The following is a 21,019-nucleotide window of genomic DNA, read 5'->3' on the forward strand; positions in this document are numbered from 1 at the left end:
AGCGTCCAGCCGATCTAGCCTCCTTGTCCTCTTCTCCATGCCTTTCTCCAGGCTGGCACCACTGCCCCACTCCAGGGGTACTCCCTGCATGGAATGCATTCCCTCCTCACTTCCCCTTCATAGATTCCCTAACTTCCTCCAGAGCTCAGCTCAGCCATCACTTTCTACATGCAGTGTTTCCTGATCTCCTTAGCTGCTAGCACTCCCCCTATAAAAATCACCTTGGATATACTTCTAGTTCCCCAATAGGACGTAAGTGTTGTGAAAGCCAGGGCTCTTTCATGTGCCCAGAGCCTAACATAGTGCTTGGCCATTGATGGGTCCTCAATAAATGTTATTGGTGGTGGTGATGATGAGGGAGTTGAAACTCTGGGATACTGGAGCTGGTCCTGCATGACCCCTTCGGTGTCTTCCACAAAAGAACCCTTCCCTCATGGATCCCATTCCAAAGAGCTACCCCTGGGGGCGGCTAGGTGGCACAGTGGATAAAGCACTGGCCCTGGATTCAGGAGGACCTGAGTTCAAATCCAGCCTGGGACACTTGACACTTACTAGCTGTGTGACCTTGGGCAAGGCACTTAACCCTCATTGCCCCACCAAAAAAAAGCATGCCCTGTGGCACTGACACCAAAGAGCTACCCCTCTGGCACGGCCCTCTTTCAGCTTGCCTGATGGGTATCTGACTAGCAGGAGGCAACTGCTCATTTGCTCCCGTCATTGGGACCTCTCTTTCTAGGTGGCCCTAGATGTGGTGTCAGAGATCTGCATCGAGATGGGCCTGACAAGGGCTGAGGCTGTCAGTGAATATGTGATCTTCGCTGTCACCAACCAAGGTAAGAGGTCAGGGAAGAAAGGGGAAGAGACCCCCTTCCCACCTTTACCCCCGAGGCTCATGATAAGTGCCCTTCTCAGGAAGCCTGGCTGGGGTGTATGAGGGTGGGGGTAGAGGAATTTAATCTAAGAGGTCTCCCCTCCCTGCCCCATGTCCCTTGACATGGAGACCCAGGATCTAGCTCTAAGGACAGAAAGTGTCCCCCTGTTGGTGGCTATGTATGATCCTGGGTCCCTGAGACTACCTCCTAGGCCCCTCTGGCAGGAGGCCTCAACTTCTGAAACATCAGGGGAAAGTTTGGGCAGGAGGTTAAAAGATGGTCCAAAAAGGGAAATCTCATCGCTGGGGGGCAGTGATTATTCAGGGTCATATAGGCAGTAAGTTCAGAGGCAGAACCTGAACCCAGGTTTTCCTGGCTCCAAGGCTAGCACTCTTCCCTAAGCCATGATGTCTTTACATTTATAAACGTAAACCAAAATAAGTGCACGTGCATGCATGCACACACATGCATATACTTACATACATGTCCATATACATATGCTTGTCATTATTGTTCAATCATTTCAGTCATGTCCAACTCTTTGTGACCCTATTTTGGATTTTCTTGGCAACGATACTTGCCATGTCTTTCTTCAGCTCATTTTACAGATGAGAAAACTGAGGCAAACAGGATTAAGCGACTTGCCCAGGGTCACACAGCTAGTAAATATCCGAGTCCAGATTTGAACTCAGAGCTTCCTCACTCCAGCCCCAGTGTATTTTCCACTGAGATACATATACTACTAACCCATAAATTCTATGGGGGTAGAGATTAGGTCTTATTAATCAATCAACAAGCGTTTAGGTATCTTATATGTAGCAAACTCTGCTGAGGATACAAAAACAAAAGTCCCTACCCTTCAAGAAGCTTACATTCTAAGGGCAGCTAGGTGGCGCAGTGGATAGAGCACCGGCCCTGGAGTCAGGAGGACCTGAGTTCAAATCCAGCCTCAGACACTTAACACTTACTAGCTGTGTGACCCTGGGCAAGTCACTTAACCCCAATTGCCACACACACACACACACACACACACACAAAAAGAAAGAAAAAGAAAAGAAAAGGAGCTTACATTCTATTAAGTTATTAGCTAAAAGGGCAGCTAGGTGGCACAGTGGATAGAGCACCGGCCCTGGAGTCAGGAGAACCTGAGTTCAAATCCAGCCTCAGACACTTAACACTTACTAGCTGTGTGACCCTGGGCAAGTCACTTAACTCTAATTGCCTCATCAAAAAAAAAAATTATTAGCTAAACTTCATACCTCAACCAGTACCAAGCACAGCACTCTGCATGCATTAGGTGCTTAATAAATCATAACTGAGTAAATTGTTGGACAGAGCCAGAGAAATAAACAAAGCTGTAGGTACACCTTGTACATGGGGGCACACAATGCACCCATACACAAAGCTCCACTGCTTTCCTTACTCAGGCCAGAACGTCTGTCCCTTGAGCCGGCGGGACTACATCCTCGATGTAGCCTCAGAGATGGAGCAGGTGGACAGTGGATACACATTCTGGTACCGGCGCATCCTGTGGACCCAGCCACTCAAGTTTGAGAATGAGCTCTATGTCACCATGCACTACAGCCAGGTATGCCCACTTGTGCTACCTGACTCTTAGCTGGGGTGGGATGGTAGGGAGGGTGACAGTAACTGAGAGACCAGCATTTCCCTCCAGGACGTTTATTAGGGGCCAATGGACGGTAGGATGGGGGAAGGGAGGAAACTATCTCTTAGTGTGTCCAAATAAGCCTGGGTGTGTGTAATGAAAGGTATTGCCCTTTTTACCTTTGGAAATGAACTAGGTGATGGATTAGATTATTCCTTTGGTGGGGGAGGGGAAGCAAGGATGGGTATAACTATATCTTTTATGAGAACTCTTTCCCTTAGAAGGAAGATGTGGGTATTTAGTGATTACTTGGTGGCATAGTGGATAGAGTCCTGGGCTTAGAGTCAGGAAGACTCATCTTTCCTAGTTCAAATTCAGTCTTGGACAATTACTAGCCATGTGACCTTGGGCAAGTCACTTAACCCTGTTTGCCTCAGTTTTCTCCTCTCCAAAATGAGCTGAAGAAGGAAATGGCAAACTACTCCATTATTTGCCAAGAAAACCCCAAATGGAGTTAGGAAGAGTCAGACATGACTGAAAATGACTGAACAAAAGCATTACAAAATGTGAGGAAGATTCCCAACACTCTAGCCTGGGAGAGAATCATTCTGGAACAGACTTGACCCAAAGGATTTTTTAGGGAGGAGATAGGATAGAACCACCATCTGGAAGTCATCTAGTGAACCCCGGTAATTTCTAATAAACTATTTTTATTTATTATACGTTTTTTAGGTATCCTTTTAGATACTCTCTATTGCTTATGTTCTTATTCTTGATCTCTGTGTATACTTTTCTTTTCTTTTTTGGGGGGGGGTGGGGTGGGGCAATGAGGGTTAAGTGACTTGCCCAGGGTCACACAGCTAGTAAGTGTTAAGTGTCTGAGGCTGGATTTGAACTCAGGTCCTCCTGAATCCAGGGCCAGTGCTTTATCTACTGTGCCACCTAGCTGCCCCCATGTATACTTTTCTTTTCCATTGTGATAAACACTGTAAACTTCGCTCTGTGGCCTGACAGTGGAAAGAAGGGAAAAGGGAGGTGGGAGTCATGGGGCAGATGCCCCAACATGCACCAGCAGCCACCAAAGGGAAACAAGTCATTAGCTTGAGGTCAACATTTCTCCAGCCCAGGGAACCACACAGATTCAAGGACAAAAAAAAAAATCCATCAGGGAATAAGATACAATGCTTCAGGTTGAGGTTTAAGGGCTCCCTGTTGCTTATAAATATAGCCTTTGTATCATTTTCCCAGCTCTCACATCTGTCTGTGAGTTGGGCTCCCCAGAGGGCTGGTTAGCTACATCTCTTTCTCAGGACTCTAGGGGTACCCTTGAGTGGGTAGTAGAGTGTCTTTCTAATACTATCAGCTCAAGTCTCCATTTCCATGCTGCCAATTATAGCTAGTCTCTGTCAACAGGCAATCACTACATCATCAGACTTAGGTGAAAACCAGACTTATTACAAGAGAAATGTGGAACCCAAAGAGTTCACAGTCCTCACAGAAGTTTGCATATTTATGATAGTACAACAAAAGGAAGAAGAGAAAACAAGAAGGGGCGTGGCACGTGTGGAGGGTAAAACTATATGTGGTCGCCCTTTTATGGTTCCAAGTGTAGGGAAAATTGGCTGGGGTTTATCGTATATTTGTTACTTAGAAATTAGAGGATACTGCACCAGTTTGGGGGCATTAAGCATTTATTAAAGCACATTAAATATTAGTAAAGAGAGTGCACATGGCTCTGAAAGATAGGAAAAGCTAGCTAGGAAATAGAAGAGAGAGAAGAGAGAAAATGGGGAACCCTAGAGGGCTGAGTCTGCTCTCACCGAGTTCCTGTGCCAAAGAGAGCAGGTGTCTGTGCAAGCTTGCTGAGGGCAGGAGCAGAGCCCGCCCATACACATTGTTCAAAGCTGATTGACTAGCATCACTCAAATCTATTGGTTCACTGGATTTGAGGGCGGTTTGGTGCAGTCCTGCTGAGGTCAGAGAACAGATCCTCTGGCGGGAACAAGGCTTTCAGGTAGGTATGGTTTTGAATGAGGTAATTTCCTGACTCTGAGCTGACCTTAAGAAAAGTCAGGCCTGGCTCTCTCAGCAAGCCCTATTATTAATAATTTTCTCACACATGGGGAGGAGACTTGTGCGGTAACAGTGGGAAAATAGACAAAACCACTCACCCCTGGGAAGGAGCAAGGGGATGGCTAAAGCCACATTCTTTTCCCTTGGAACTATGAAGATGGGAGGGTCTGCTTATCTGCAAAGGAGCCCAGCTGCACAGGCATTTTTCTCAGCCTGGTACAGACTGGCTGGCACCCCAGAGACACACAGGGAATCTACTTAGGAGTACAAACAACAAATTGTCAGCTGGGGGGGGCACTTTGTCCTTGACACAGTCAGGGCCTCCTGCATGCTTTGGGGTTCAGTGTTTCTGAGAAATATGGCAACTCAAAAAGATAAGCTCAGGGGACCCCTTAACAATCCTTAACATATCTAGATCATTGGTTGAGTGGTTGGTGCACTATTATAATTTTAAACAATTAAGATTGATTAGCTACTATAAAAGGATATTACAGAGAAGATAAAGCCATAGAATTTACAAGGCATCTTCACTAAGACCAGGAGCATACTCCACTACCTCCTCCCTCATCACTTCCACTGGATTCGAACTCAACTCATTTGCTACAAAGCATTCACCCTTCTAGGTCACTAGCTGTTAAACAAGTCACTCACTACCTTACTTCAGAACCTAATATCTCAGTTACCAGGTCGATCCTCTGCTGAGCTAGGTTAAACTCTGAGCAGGTTGCTCGTCAGGGCTACATGCAAACTGGTATAAAAAAGGGCACCAGGTATTCACAGTCAAACATGGGCCTATGTAGGGAGAGCACACCACTGGTACCAATGCTACGTCTCCCCAGCTAAAGGCTTATAGTAAGTTATTGGCTTGGTCACTAACAGGAAAAAGAGACTAAGGTCTACTCACTGGGACCTTTCAGGTTCAGCAACCAATGAAAAGATCCCCTCTTCACTATACAGTGATCAGAAAGGAAATGGTCGTAGGGTACTTGCCCATGTGCCAAAGTAGAAAACAGGGTCCACTATTATGCATGCCCAGAGGCAGGCTCATTGACCCTCCATATGGGTTTGGGCCTGGGTCCGGGTCACTCATTGGTCATTCCCACATGAGATAAGGTAAAGTCTAACTCCCTGAGCTGGCATTCAATGCCCCTCACAATCTGCCTCCATCTACCTTTTCAATAATCTGCTTTTATCTCTACTCCCTATATGTTACCTAAACTTCATCCAGATTATTCTTATGGAACCCACATATACCCAATTCATTCTTAACCACCCTGCCTGTGCTCACATTGCTTTCCTTTATTTGAGAATAATGATATCTGATGTTCATTTTGTGCTGAAAAGTTTGTATGGTACTTTACCTATTCTAGGTCATTTGAGTCTCACAACAACCCTATGAATTAACCATTAGAGGTATAATTATCCCCAATTTCCAGATTAGTAAACTGAGGCTCAGAGAGGTTAAGGGATTTGCTTGTGGTTAGACTGCTAGTGTATGTCAGAAGGATCTGAACACAAATCGTCCTGAATCTAAGTCAGGTACACTATCAGGTACACACTGCACTGCCTTCCCTCTCCTCTCTAACTAAATTTCCTTCTTTTAAAGTTCTGCTCAAATATCGCTTCCTCCCTGATCAAGCTGATCTCTCCCTATTCTGAGCTCCTCCAGCACTTGGATTGATCCTTCACTTCAGTATTTAATGCTATTATTTGATATGATTCTCTAGTTGTTTTGTAGATAGATAAAGTAGCTCATGAAATAGTGTGCTTTTGGGGCAGCTAGATGGCACAGTGGTTAAAGCACCGGCCCTGGATTCAGGAGTACCTGGGTTCAAATCCGGCCTCAGACACTTGACACTTACTAGCTGTGTGACTCTGGGCAAGTCACTTAACCCCCATTGCCTAAAAAAAAAAAAAAAAAAAAAAAAGTGTGCTTTCCTCTTATGATTCTCTACTCTCCCTCAATTTCTAGGTCCTGCCTGATTATCTAAAGGGCCTCTTCAATAGTTTACCCACTGAACAACCCAGTGAACAGCAGCGACAGCAGGTGTCCAAGCTAGCTGCCCTCCAGCATCGTGCCAAGGATGGTGTCTATCTGCCCAGTGTGTAAGGACCCCTGCCCCCTGTCCCACCCCCCCACCATCCTCTCCAGATGATTCTATAATCATTCTCCCAGAGGTGTCCAGCTTCCAAGGAAAGTGAGAGAACCAGATAGGAAGGGTGGACATTGAGAGCCTGAAAGCTATAGCTTGCCAAAAGCTATAGCTATTCAGGACTCCCCTTTCTATATCTTTTCTTTTCTTTTTTTTGCAGGGCAATGGGGGTTAAGTGACTTGCCCAGGGTCACACAGCTAGTAAGTGTCAAGTGTCTGAGGCTGGATTTGAACTCAGGTACTCCTGAATCCAGGGCCGGTGCTTTATCCACTGTGCCACCTAGCCGCCCCTCTATATCTTTTCTAACTCAGGAATTTTGCTTGATTTGGTCCCAGCCCTTGTTCAGGTAGTAACAACAACAATAATAATGGCTAGAATTTGTATAGTGCCTTAAAGTTTGCAGAGCACTTTATAAACATTATCTCATTTTATCCTCCTAACAACCCTAAGAGATAGGTGCTATTCCCAACTCCACTTTACAGATGAGGGACCTGAGGCTGAGAGCAGTTAACAACTTGCCCAGGTCACAGAACCAATAAGGATCTAAGGCAAGATTTGAACTCAAGTCTTCCTGACCAAGGCTCTATCCACTCCACCACCTTGCTGCTTTGTGATGTTGGCCAAATCACATATCTGTAGTTCTCAGTCTCCTCATCTGTATAAATGCCAGAATTGGACTAGATGGGATCTAAAATTCTTTCTGTGTATAATATCTATTCTGAGCCCCCAGAAGAAGCCTTCCAGAGAGCAGTGGACAAAGGCTAGAAACTAGAGGTAGCTTTAGAAAGGGGCTGAGTGGAAAAGGAGGGGAAAAGAGGCTTCAGAGCAAAAATGTCTCCCTGGTAATGCATCTACCCAAATTCCTGGGAATTAATATTTTTCTATTTATACCAAAGCCTTAGCTCCTTGTGGGCAGGGATTGTCTTTTGCCTCTTTTTGTATCTCCCTGTGCTTAGCACAGTGCCCGGTACCTAGCAGGTGCTTAATAAATATTTATTCATTCATCACTTATTGACTGATTATAGAGATCTCCAAAACTCTTTTCAAATCTCTGGGTCAAGAGGGGATGCAGATATTGTTGCTTTTTATTTACCAATGACCAGATAAGGAAAGGAGCCTATCTCCACCCTAGATGGGGTGAAAAATGGTGAATAGAATTGACATAGTAGTATAATATGATGTTCGCAATAGCTCTCCCATATACTAAGTCAATAAACATTTATTAAGCATCAACTATGTGCCTGACACTGTGCTGAAAATACGAAGATAAAAATGAACCAATCCCCACCATCCAGGATCTTATGTCAGGGATAGAGAGAGGGGGATAAGGAAATATATAGTTATGAGTACATACAAACTATACATAAAACAAATTCAAATTAATTTGGTAGAGGAAACACATTAGCATCTGGGGGCATCATGAATGGCCTCATCTAGGAGGTGGCATTTGAGCTGAGTTCTGAAGAAAATTAGGGATTTGAAAAGGTAGGAGAGGGGCGGCTAGGTGGCACAGTGGATAAAGCACCGGCCCTGGATTCAGGAGTACCTGAGTTCAAATCCGGCCTCAGATACTTGACACTTACTAGCTGTGTGACCCTGGGCAAGTCACTTAACCCCCATTGCCCCGCAAAAAAAAAAAAAAAGAAAAAGAAAGAAAGAAAAGGTAGGAGAAATAAGGTAATGCAATCCAAGCCTTAGGAAAGCTTGTTCAAAGATGCAGAAAATTGAATGTCATAATCAAATCGGCAAGCATTGACTAAGAGCCTGTGCTAAGATTCTGGGGTGAAAAAGACAGACAACATTGTCCCCGCCCTCAGGAAGGATATATTCTAACAAGGTTGATAACAGGTAGCCTTGAAGGGAAAGGCACTAGAATCTGGGGGTGATGAGGAAACACCTTGTGAGTCTTAAAGGAAGTGAGTGATTCCAAGCTGCAGATGTGAGGAGAGCATTCAAGGAGCCAAGGACAGCCAGTGGAAAGATTTGGAGACAGGATGGAGGGTCATATGAAGAACAAGCAGGCTGGTATGGCTAGGCAATAAAGTTCTTGGAAAAGAGTAATGTGAAAGGCTGGAAAGAGGGGGTGGGCCCAGGTTGTGAGAGCTTTATCAGAAGAGTTTATAATTGATTCTAGAGGTAATAGTGAGCCACTACAGTTAATTGAGCAGGAGAGTGACATGATCAGATCTACACTTTAGGAAAAAAATTACTTTGGCAGCTACCTGGAGTGTGGATTAGATTATGGAGAGTCTTAAGGCAGGGAGACCAATTAGTAGCCTATTATAATAATCCAGATGAGGAGTAATGAGGGACCGAAATGGTGTTGGCACTATGAATAGAGAGAAGGGAATGGTTGTAAGAGATGGGAAGGTAGAAATGACAATTATTTGGCAACTGATTGGATATGCTTGATGAGTGAGAGGAAAAAGTTGAGAACCACACCAGAGTTTTGGACCCGGGTGACTAGAAGAATGGTGGTGCCCTTCAAAGTAATAGGGAAATTCAAAAGAGAGGTAGTTTGAGGGGAGGAAGGTAATATGTTCTGTTTTGGACATGTTGAGTTTGAGACCCCTATGAGAGAGCCAATTTGAAATATTCAGTAGACTATTGGTGATTTGAGACTGGAGTTTGGGAGAGAGGCTAGAGCTAGATATATAAATCTGAAAGTCATCTACATAGAGATGATATTTGAATCCATGGGAGCTGATAAGGTCACTAGGTAAAAGAGTATAAAAAGAAAAGAAATGAAGGCCCGGTGAAGAGCCCTGGGGAAAACTCACAGCTAGTGGGCATGAGAATGATGATGCTTTAGCAAAGGAAACTGAAAAGCAGAAGTCATGCAGATAGAAGCAGAACCCAGAGAGAATAATGATACAAGATTCCAGAAAGGAGAGAACCAGAAGGAGAAGGTGGTCAGTAGTGTCAAATGATACAGGGGGGCAGCTAGGTGGCACGGTGGATAAAATGCCTGCTCTGGATTCAGGAGGACCTGAGTTCAAATTCGGCCTCAGACGCTTGACACTTACTAGCTGTGTGACCCTGGGCAAGTCATTTAACCCTCACTGCTCTGCAAAATAAGTAAATACAATAAAATAGACAAATGATACAGAGGGGTCAAGAAGCTTGAGGCTTGGGGAAGGAAGCTAGGTGGCACAGTGGATAAAGCACTGGCCCTGGATTCAGGAGGACCTGAGTTCAAATTTGGCCTCAGACACTTGACACTAGCTGTGTGACCCTGGGCAAGTCACTTAACCCCCATAGCCCTGCAAAAAACAAAAACAAAAAAACAAACCCGTAAATGAATAGGAACAAAAGAAATAAATGGCAAGAATAATTCAGGGTTGGGTTTTCACAAAGTGTGAGTGTTGACAAGACCAGGGACCAAGGGATTTGAGAGTATAGGAAAGTGCAAAGTTGAACTGGTTTACTAAAGAGTCAAGATTGGGGAAGGGAGGAGAATGTAGCCACAGCAGGGGTGATGGATACTGGGAAACCATGGTGAGGATGAATAGGTACAGGAGGACCAAGACAGGGAGGAATGGAATGATTGATTATACTTAGATACAGGAGTTTTATTTTTCTCTCATCCTGTGAATCTTGAGATGAAAGAGACAGAGGTTCTGAGTTCACTTTCCGTGACTCTTAAAGGAAACTGCCACAGTCCCAAGGGTGATGGTCACTCTTCCACTCACCCTCACCTCTCACAACCCATGTACTACTTACCACAACCTTTAATTCCTGTGCTTCTGTTTCTGTCCCTAGCCGTGAAGCCCAGGAGTACATGCCACCCCAGTTCTATCGCACATTAAAGGGTCAGGCCTGGCTGAACTTGGTGATCCAGCATATGCAACAGATCCAGGCCCTGAGCCCCCACCAGGCCAGGGCCCAGTTCCTTGGTAAGAAAAAGAGGGAGAGAAAGTCCAAGTTTGAATCGCAATACCCCTAAGTGAGCCAAGGATGCAGTCATAGGTTAAGACCTAATCCTAGCCCTAGACTGAACCCCAATCATACACTGAGGACCCTAGTCCTAGCCCTGACTCTAATGCCAACCACAGATTGATCCCTTAAGCTCAGCATAGACTGAACCGTAGAGTTATCTACCTATGTCCCAAATGGTGAGAGAGTGTACATCAGGCAATGTCAGTCAATAAGCATTTATTAAGTGCCTACTGTGTACTGGGCACTTTGATAAACATTAGATGACAGTGCAGCTCATCTTCACCAATGTACTGTAATGTACACCTTACAGTATACCGGGAGATCCCAAAAACTATTAAAGCTTAAAACTGTGGCAAAAAGGGGAAAGGGACCCACATGTACAAAAATATTTATAGCTGCTCTTTACGTGGTGGCAAGGAATTGGAAGTTGAGGGGATGCCCATCCATTGGGGAATGGCTGGACAAGTTGTGGTATATGAATACAATGGAATACTATTGTGCTGTAAGAAATGATGAGCAGGAGGAGTTCAGAGAAACCTGGAGGGTCTTGTGTGGGCTGATGATGAGTGAGATGAGTAGAACCAGAAGAATATTGTACACAGTATCATCAACATTGAGTGTTGACCTACTGTGATGGACTATTCTCCTCACCAATGCAATGGTACAGAAGAGTTCCAGGGAACTCATGATAGAAGAGGATCTCCAAATCCAGGAAAAAAAAAAAAAGAACTGTGGAGTATAAATGCTGAATGAACCATACTATTTCTTTTGTTTTTGGTGCTGTTGTTTTTCTATTTTGATGTTTTTCATCATTGCTCTTATTTTTCTCTTATAACATGACTAATGCAGAAATATGATTAATGTTATTATGTGTGTATATATATATATATACACACACATATATATACATACATACATACATATATATATGTATATATATATATATATATATATATATATATATATATATATATAAAACCTATATCAGATTACTTGCTGTCTAGGGGAGGGGGGAGGGAGGAAAGGGAGGGAGAAAAATCTGAAATTGAAAAGCTCGTATAAACAAAAGTTGAGAACTATCTTTACATGTAACAGGAAAAAAATAAGATACTTTATTAATTAAAAAAAAAAACAAAAACGGGGCAGCTAGGTGGCGCAGTGGATAGAGCACCGGCCCTGGATTCAGGAGGACCTGAGTTCAAATCCGACCTCAGACACTTTACACACTTACTAGCTGTGTGACCCTGGACAAGTCACTTAACCCCAATTGCCTCACCAAAAAAAAAAATAAATTAAAAAATTTAAAAAAACCAAAAACTGTGGCAAAAAAGAAAAGAAAAAACAAACCACCAAAAAAATAAACAAATGAATAAACAGATAAATCAATAAATGAACAAACAAATGGAGCTTAAAACTACACTAAGACTTGTGGGATACCCCTCTATGTCCTCCTCTTGGTGAGTCACTCAGTTGACTCATGGTGCTGAGCAGATGCAGTATTATGAGCTAGAGATAGATCCCTTTCAATGAACAGGCTGTTATTGTCTTCCAGGCATTGATATAGTCATAGGTCAGAAAAGACCCACAGTCACATTCTCACATATAGGTGAATATGTTGAGATCTACCTTCTGCCTGTAGCTAGTATGTCCTAGGTCCCCTCCCCTCCCCCGAAATATACTCTTCTCTTGCCCCTCTTCCCTGGATGCTGGTGATCATGGACATAGCTCTCTCACATCTCTTTCCACATCTCCACAGGGCTCCTCAGTGCCTATCCCATGTTTGGTTCCTCCTTCTTCTTCATCCAGAGCTGTAGCAACAACACCGTGCTCACGCCCTGCATCCTGGCTGTCAACCAGAATGGTCTTAATTTCCTCAACAAGGAGACCCACGTGAGCTGGGGCCTTGAACCATGGAGGGATGGGGGAGAGAGGTGGCCCCCAAATGGCTTATGTGGTCACTGACCCTTAAGTAGTTGAGGTAGAGGAATTAGGATTAGGTTAAACTGCTTCTATCAGAAATGATGAAATAATAATAATACTCTCATATCTGTAGAGTACCTCATCTATTCCCAAAGCATTTCTACATCCATCGCGTCATGGAGTCTAACATGGCAGACACACCTTGTAATCCCACTTTAGGCAGAGGAGAAGCCTGAGGCTTAGTCTTAAGAAGTGATTGGAAATCCTTTTACCCCTCCCTAATTAATCTCTATCCCACTTATTCCCATGGCTGTTCTAAATCTTCTCTTTTCCCCTCAAACCTCACACTCTCAGCTAAGGACCTGGACTCAATTGTATCAGCCATTTGCTGTGAGCTTCCTCTTTTTCCCTTCCCTATATCTCAAAACCCCTTTATGTCATCCCCAGCTATGTCCTCATTTACTCCAGTCTCTGATGAAGTGGCTTTTGTGATGATTCATGCTGCCTTCCTTTTATAATGTCTACAGGTGCTCGAAAAGGCTCCTCATATGAATATTACTAAATGCATTTCGCAGGGAAAGATACTGGGCAAAGTGGCATCCAGCCAAACAGCATTCCACCTTTCTAAGTTGCCAAGGTTACCGGGTTGTTAAGGGCCCACTCTGCCTGCCATGTTGCCTTAGGCTGACCTAGGAGATGGTGACAATCCCTAGTCCTAACCCTCTCTCCTTTGACACTGTAGGAACTGACAGTGAAATTTCCTCTGAAAGAAATTCAATCCACTCGAACCCAGCGACCCACAGCTGGCTCCAGCTATCCCTATGTAGAGATCACGCTGGGAAACCTGACTGTACAACGAATTATGCAGCTGCAGCTTGAGCAGGTAAGAGACTAGGAGAGGCTGCCAGAGGAGGGGCAAGGGCACTGCATTGTGGCAGTTGTCCTTGGCTCCACACTAAAAGGCAGACAGGAAAGCATGATTCTCATTTGATAGTTGGTCAGCACATTGAGTATCAGAGGTTTAGAGACTTGCCTTCCAGCAAGGTCACAGAGACAACAGTTCCGGAACACAGAATCTCAGAGCTGGGAGGGACTTTCCATCTGGTCAGACCAATACTTGAACAAGAATATACCTTGCAACAATGCTGATAGGGGGCAGCTAGGTGGCACAGTGGATAAAGCACCAGCCCTGGATTCAGGAGGACCTGAGTTCAAATTCGGCCTCAGACACTTGACACTTACTAGCTGTGTAACCCTGAGCAAGTCACTTAACCCTTATTGGTCCACAAACACACACACACACACACACACACACACACACACACACACAACAATGCTGACAAATGTTCACCCAGCCTCTGTTTGAGGACCTCCTTCAAATGAGAACCCTACCACCTGAGGAGGAAGCCCATTTCACTGTGGGGCCACTTTAATAGCCAGCAAGTTTTCTCTTCACAGGGAGGTGGAGGGGGCTTCTGGACTTTCCACCCATTGCTCTTAACTTTGTTCTCTAGGGTCAAATAGAATAATAAGACTAGTCTTGAAGACAGCTATTGTATACCCCTAAAGGAGGCAATACCCAATAGATACAATTGTTAGCCTGGAGTCTGTTTCAACTTTTTAAAAATTATTTTGAAAAAAAATATTTCGATGACTATATTTCAATAGAATCGATTTCCTTTGTAATCCTTTGTATCTTATTCTATGCTTTAAAAAACATGGTCCTGGGGGCAGCTAGGTGGCATAGTAGATGAAGCACTGGCCCTGGATTCAGGAGGACCTGAGTTCAAATCTGGCCTCAGACACTTGACATTTACTAGCTGTGTAACCTGGGGAGGTCACTTAGCCCTCATTGCAAAAAAAAAAAAAAAAGTAGTCCTGGGAAGAGGTCCCTAGGCTTCACCAGATTGTCTGAGGGGTCCTTGATAGGTTAAACACCCTTATTGAGGCTTCTCCAGTTCTTTCAATCAGTCTTCACATAATATGGTCTGGAGGCCCTTCACTACCCTGACTGTCTTCCTCCATTGGCATTCTGGCTGCTAAACCATGGTATCCACTATAGAATGCCCCACATGTGGTCTGACCAGTAATAGAGCTGTTATCCGAACCCAGGTCTTCTGGATCTAAAACCAGCCTTCTTTCCACTACATTATAGTTTCTGTCACTCAAGCATACTGCCTTTCGGGAAGGACCCAGGGAGTTCCCAGGAAGGAAATTCCATAGCAGGAAAGGAAGTCCCCTTCCTCTACCAAAGTGTCTGTCATTGTCACAGTCATGTTGAAAGCGCACTAAAGAAAGGCCTGTATGACAATCTTTCAAATATCAACTATACCCCACTTCACATATATGCTCTGCAACTTTGTAGTTCTCTTTCTAACATGTAGCACACAGAACTCAGCTCACCTCTCCAGATAACATCTGACCAGGGCAAAATACATTGGGACTCTCACTTCCCTAGTCCTGGACGCTACATTTCTCTTAATACAATCTACAACTGCATTAGCTTTTGGGTTGTTTTTTGGGGGGAGGTGGGGGGGAAGGGAAGGGAATGGACAGATCACACTACTGAGTTTCCAGACCATTAAAACCTCCAGATCTTTCTCTTTCTTTCTTTCTTTCTTTCTTTCTTTCTTTCTTTCTTTCTTTCTTTCTTTCTTTCTTTCTTTCTTTCTTTCTTTCTTTCTTTCTTTTTTTGTGTGAGGCAGTTGGGGTTAAGTGACTTGCCCAAGGTCATACAGTTAGTAAGTGTTTAGTGTCTGAGGCTGGATTTGAACTCAGGTCCTCCTGAATCCAGGGCCAGTACTCTATCCACTGCGCCACCTAGCTGCCCCCAGATCTTTCTTGAGAAGAATCAATGTCTAGCTACATTTGTCCTATCTTAAAAAGTTGTTTTTTTTGACGTATAAGAAGGAAGTATATTCACCTTCATTTAATCATTCTATCACCAATTTGAATCACTGTTGTTTTCTTGCTTCTTGTTTTATTCTTGTTTTTTGTTGATTCTCATCTCCACTTTTTGACACTCTTACCTGCTAGAAAAGAAGAAAGTTTATCACCCTTGTCCATCTCCTTCCTTCCTTGTGCTTATCAACCAGTATATTCCTTTTAAACCAAAGCACTAATTACCCCCATCTCCCCTTAGTCAGTGTTTCTGTGCCTCAAGGCATAGGTAAATTGGGAGGCAGAGAAACAGCAACTTTTCAGGGAAGAGATAGTTAAACCTAGGCTGCTGATGCCACAAATGGGGAATTCTCCAGATGCTGGTGAGTTGGATGTTGGGTTCATTGTTTTAAATGAAGGGTATGTATCTCTCTGAGAAGGACTAAAGCCCACTCCAAAGCAGAATGTAAATTGATTTGGGATTATATGCAATTTTTCATTACCCGAGCTCTTTCTTTCCCCACACTAACACTAAGAATGTAGGGGCAGGGCAGCTAGGTGGCTCAGTGGATAAAACACTGGCCTTGGATTCAGGAGTACCTGAGTTCAAATCCGGCCTCAGACACTTGACACTAGCTGTGTGATCCTGGGCAAGTCACTTAACCCTCATTGCCCTGTTTAAAAAAAAAAAAAAGAATGTAGGGGCAGCTAGGTACTACAGAGGACAAAGAACTGGGCTTAGAATCAGGAAGACTCATCTTCATTAGTTCAAATCTGGCCTCAGATACTTAGTAGCTGTGTGACCCTGGGCAAGTCACTTAATGCTGTTTTCCTCAGTTTCTCATCTATAAAATGAGATGAAGGAAATGGCAAACCACTTCAGTATCTTTGCCAAGAAAACCGTCCAAATGGGGTCACAAAGATTCGGACATTACCGAACAACAACAACAACAATGCCAATTGCATAACAAATCGGGACGGGGCCTCCTCGGCTTGGCACTGGACCCTGAATATGGGGGAAGATTGATTTTTATGCATTCAGTGAAAACAATTAACAGGATATAAACCAGGATACAAGATTAAGTAATCTGATTTCTAATTGGAGGAAAGGTTAGGGCCTTTCTGAGTTGGTAAGGGGAGAATGAACAGGTACAATTCCCTAAAATCATAAAAAGAGGTGTCCCACTCCCCTCCCCAAGTGTCTGTATTCAATCAAAGGAACAAGGAAACAATAACTGGTTGACCAGTTATGGGGTCAATTTTCAGATAAGACATATATAGGTTGCTTGAAATGTATAATTGTGAGAAAACTCTTTGCATCAATCTTTGGATCTGACTGGGTTTCTAGTCAGCATAACCGAGGTCCTTAGTTAAGTGTCTCTAAGCAACAGGTAGAAGAGGTCCAGCTTCCGAGACACACAGGGCTAGCATTGTTCAAACAATGCAATAAAGGTTTTCTCATAATTCAATAAAGTTTTCTCACAAGGCAGAAATTGGACTACACCCATAATTGAATAGAAAGGGAACTGAGCTAGCTCACAATTCCCTCACTCATCACGCCTTGATCTGCCCTCTGAGGCCAAACAGATCAAATCTAAATACTTTTCCACATGACAGTCCTTCAAATACTTGAAGATAGCCATCATGTCTCATTATGTTGTCACAAGGCAGCTAGGAGGTAAAGTGAACAGTGCTAGTACTGGATTCAGGAAAACCTGAATGCAAATATGACAGATATCCCGATCATTACCAATTATGTGACCCTAGGCAGTCATTTAACTTCTAACCTTACCTGTGTTCTTATCTATAGAATGGGGGTAATAACAATACCTACTTCCCAAGGTTATTGTACAGATCAAATTAGGTAATATTTATAAAATGCTTTGACCACCCTAGGGCAGCTAAGTGCTGCAACGGATAGAGCACCGGACCTGCAATCAGAAAGAACCATTTTCCTGAGTTGAAATCTGGCCTCAGACACTTACTAGCTGTGTGACCCTAGGCAAGTCACTTAACCCTGCTTGTCTCAGTTCTTCATCTGTAAGATTAGGTGGAGAAGAAAATGGCAACGCACTCCAGTATCTTTGCCAAGAAAACCCCAAATGGGGACATGAAGAATTGGACATGACTGAAAACATGACCAAATGATAACTATTGTACACCCTAATGTAAGTGTTCAATATTATTGTCATGATGATTATTTCATTTCCTCCTCTGCATACTCCCGAGCCTTGAATGCCTCATCACTGGAAGTCTTCAAATGAAGGCTTGGGTGATCATTTGTAGGGAATATTGTAAAGAGGATCTCTTTTCACATATGAGTTATAGTGCATAATATCAACTCTGAGATTCTGTGATCTTACTACAAGCAGACTTTTCTGGAATGTTCTCTGTTATTCTTTTTCTTCATGGATTTCCCCAATTCCTCCACTCTGGGGGTTCTGTGGAGCAATGATTTTAGTGCCCTGATTTTTCATTGATTGAGCCAGTGGAATTACCTGGGGTTCTCTTGGGCGAGTGTCCAGGTCCCAGGACAAGGAAACCATTCCAAACAGAAGGGATTTAGAACTGGAGCTCTCTGCTCTGATGTCTGCCTTTCAGCACGTGGAGTGCTGAACTTCTCAGTCTTGCTCAGAGAGGTTAGCTGCCTCAGACCAGATTACTGAGCCTCGGCTCCCATTGAAATCCCAACATGGATTTTCATAGAAATCATAGAATCCTAGGATTTAGAACTCGAGGACCTTAGAGGTCATCTGCCCCAGAGATGAGAAAGTTGAGGACCAGTGAGGACAAGTCCCTAACCAAAGCAAGGACTTGGACCCAATGCCCAATAAAATCTAGATCTCCTTCTGTCATATCACACAACTCTCTGAATCCTTGGATAGTGATAGGGAGAGGGATTGGACCTATGATTTCATTCCCTGGGTGAGGAAATTCCCTCCGCCAATTCAGCTCAGCATCTTAAAGAGCTGCCTAAGAACACCAAGAGGTTAAGTGACTTGTCGGGTCACATGAAACCAGTAAGTGTTGGAGATGGATCTTCCTGGCTTTGGATCAGACTCTCTATCCACTATGCCAAACTGCCTCTCATTCTATGACCAACTACCCCCAAACAGCCAGGAAAATCTCTAGGCTCCTGGGAAGAGTCTGCCCTCCCACCTCCTTGGTCAATAGAACCCAAGACAAATGCAAACAAGCAGGTTTCCCTTCAGAAGCCTGGACATTTATGTTCCATAAATTATATATTATATATTTATTCTATTATACATTATTATGCATGTGTAGAATAGGTATCTATATTACATAATATTATAGATCTATATAATAGAGATCTATCTACATATATATATACATATAAACAGATACATATATACAGAGAGCGTTCCGTCACCACCCTGTCCTCTGTAAACATCTCTAAGGCAACTGTGAGAGGATTCAGGAAGAGAGATGAGCAGCACTTGAACCATTCCCCCTTCTGTTTCCACAGGGCCTGGAGCTGTGCCGGGTTGTGGCCGCACATGTGGAGAGCCTCCTGTGTGCCCGAGAGAAGCGGTTCACCCTGCCTCCTAGTGAGATCACCCTTCTCTGACTTGTTTCAACATCTGCTTCCTTCCTTGGCTGCTGTCACTGCCCACCCAACTCCACCCAAAACCTGTGGAAGACCCTGAACAGGGCAAGGAGTGACTTCATGTTGCCTTGGCAGAAGGTCTCCAGTGGAGTACCCCCAGGGACCTGTGTCTGGCCTTGGGTTATTTACCATTTTTTACCAGTGATGCAGACAGAAGCCTTCATGAGATGCTCATCAGATTTTCAGATGATACCAAATTAAGTGAAAGAGTTAAAATGGTGGATGACAGCGTCAGGGTCCAAAAAGATCTATAAGGCATTGGACTGAATCCAAGGAGGTGAAATCCAGTAGGAATAAATGAGAAGTCTAACAATTAGGATCAAAAAATCAAGTTCATAAATAGTGTAGGGGAAGCACGTTAGACAACATTTGTTCTGAAGAAAAGTCGAGTGAACCATAAGCTAAACATGAGTCAGTAGTATGATGACAGCCAAAAAACCGTAATGCAATCTGGGACAACGTTAAGAGAGGTATAGCTTCCAGGAAAAAAAAGAAGAAGGTGGTAATCTCCCTGTCCTCTGCTTTGGTCAGACCACAGCTTGTAAAATTGTGTTCAGTTGGCGCAGTGGATAGAACACCGGCCCTAGAGTCAGGAGTACCTGAGTTCAAATCCGGCCTCAGATACTTAACACTTACTAGCTGTGTGACCCTGGGCAAGTCACTTAACCCCAATTGCCTCACTAAAAACAAAAGAAAACAAAAATTGTGTTCAGTTCTGGGAATTACTGCTTAGGGAAAATGTGGATAAAGCAAGAGAGTATACAGAGAACAACTATGCTAGCGAAGGCCTTTGAGTCCACATCATAAAGAACCTAGAGAAGCTAAGACTGAGGGGAGACATAATAACTCTATTCAAGTATTTGGAGGGCTTATCATGTGAAGGAGAGATTAGGTTGGTTCTGTTTGACCCAAAAGGCATTACCAGAAGTAATGGCTGGAAAAGTTTAAAGGGGAAAATTTAGGTTTGATGTTAGAGAAAACCTTTTTTAACAAGTAGAACTATCCCAAAGTAGAATGAGTTGTATCTAGAGGTGGTAGGTTCCTCCTCCTAGGTATTCTAGCAGAGTTTGGATGATCACTTTTGGGTTTATTACAATGGGAATGCCTTTGCAGATATGGGTGAGATTAGATGGCCCCTGAGATCCCTTCTTACTCTGAATTCTGTTCAACTCTGTGCTTCTGAAATTCTTCCCAGACAATTCAGGAAGACTGGGTCTCCCAAGGGAGTCTTCAACAAACTGAGGCTGTAAATGATCAGAGGCCATGGTTGCCTCCCAAGACTCAGGGAAAATCACTTGAGTTAAAGAGACAGGAAGAGAGGGGCAGCTAGGTGGCGCAGTGGATAAAGCACCGGCCCTGGATTCAGGAGGACCTGAGTTCAAATCTGGACTCAGACACTTGACACTTACTAGCTGTGTGACCCTGGGCAAGTCACTTAACCCCAATTGCCTCACTTTAAAAAAAATACATAAAATTAAAAAAAAAAAAGATTCTTATGGGGCAGCTAGGTGGCACAGTGGATAAAGCACCAGCCCTGGATTCAGGAGGACCTGAGTTCAAATCTGGCCTCAGACACTTGACACTTACTAGCTGTGTGACCCTGGGCAAGTCACTTAACCCCAATTGCCTCACCAAAAAAAAAAAGAGAGGGGGGGGGAGAGGAGTGTGAGGTTCATGTTAGATTCTGAATTAGACTCAAGAAATAAGCACCATGTTGTATTAGGGCATATACCTTACGGTCTGTTTTCAAGAACCATGACACTCTTCTAAGACCATCCCTTTAAGTCTCAGGGCCAGATCATGACACCCTCCCTGAAGGCTCTTCTGGGCTGTAGAATAGAGAAAGGTTAAAGAAACAGGAAATCTGAGTCTGAATGAGAAGAGGCTGGAGGAGATAGGCTGAAAGAACTAATGGAATCAAGTTGTCATGGGAAGACTTCAATCTAT

The 21,019-nt window shown here is 43.8% G+C and overlaps 1 protein-coding gene across 1 annotated transcript in view; it reads left to right on the plus strand.

Annotated features, from left to right (window-relative positions):
- The window catches only part of MYO15A (myosin XVA), a 143,790-nt gene extending 123,318 nt beyond the window's left edge, over nt 1–20,472 (plus strand). The window contains 7 exon segments of the mRNA XM_043997758.1: nt 737–833; nt 2,300–2,460; nt 6,524–6,657; nt 10,468–10,601; nt 12,401–12,534; nt 13,307–13,447; nt 18,932–20,472. Of these exon segments, the coding sequence (XP_043853693.1) occupies nt 737–833; nt 2,300–2,460; nt 6,524–6,657; nt 10,468–10,601; nt 12,401–12,534; nt 13,307–13,447; nt 18,932–19,033 (903 nt within the window). The 3' untranslated portion in view covers nt 19,034–20,472.
- The last annotated feature ends 547 nt before the right edge of the window (nt 20,473–21,019 follow it).

Source organism: Dromiciops gliroides, chromosome 1 (assembly GCF_019393635.1).
Source record: "Dromiciops gliroides isolate mDroGli1 chromosome 1, mDroGli1.pri, whole genome shotgun sequence".
NCBI lineage: Eukaryota > Metazoa > Chordata > Mammalia > Microbiotheria > Microbiotheriidae > Dromiciops > Dromiciops gliroides.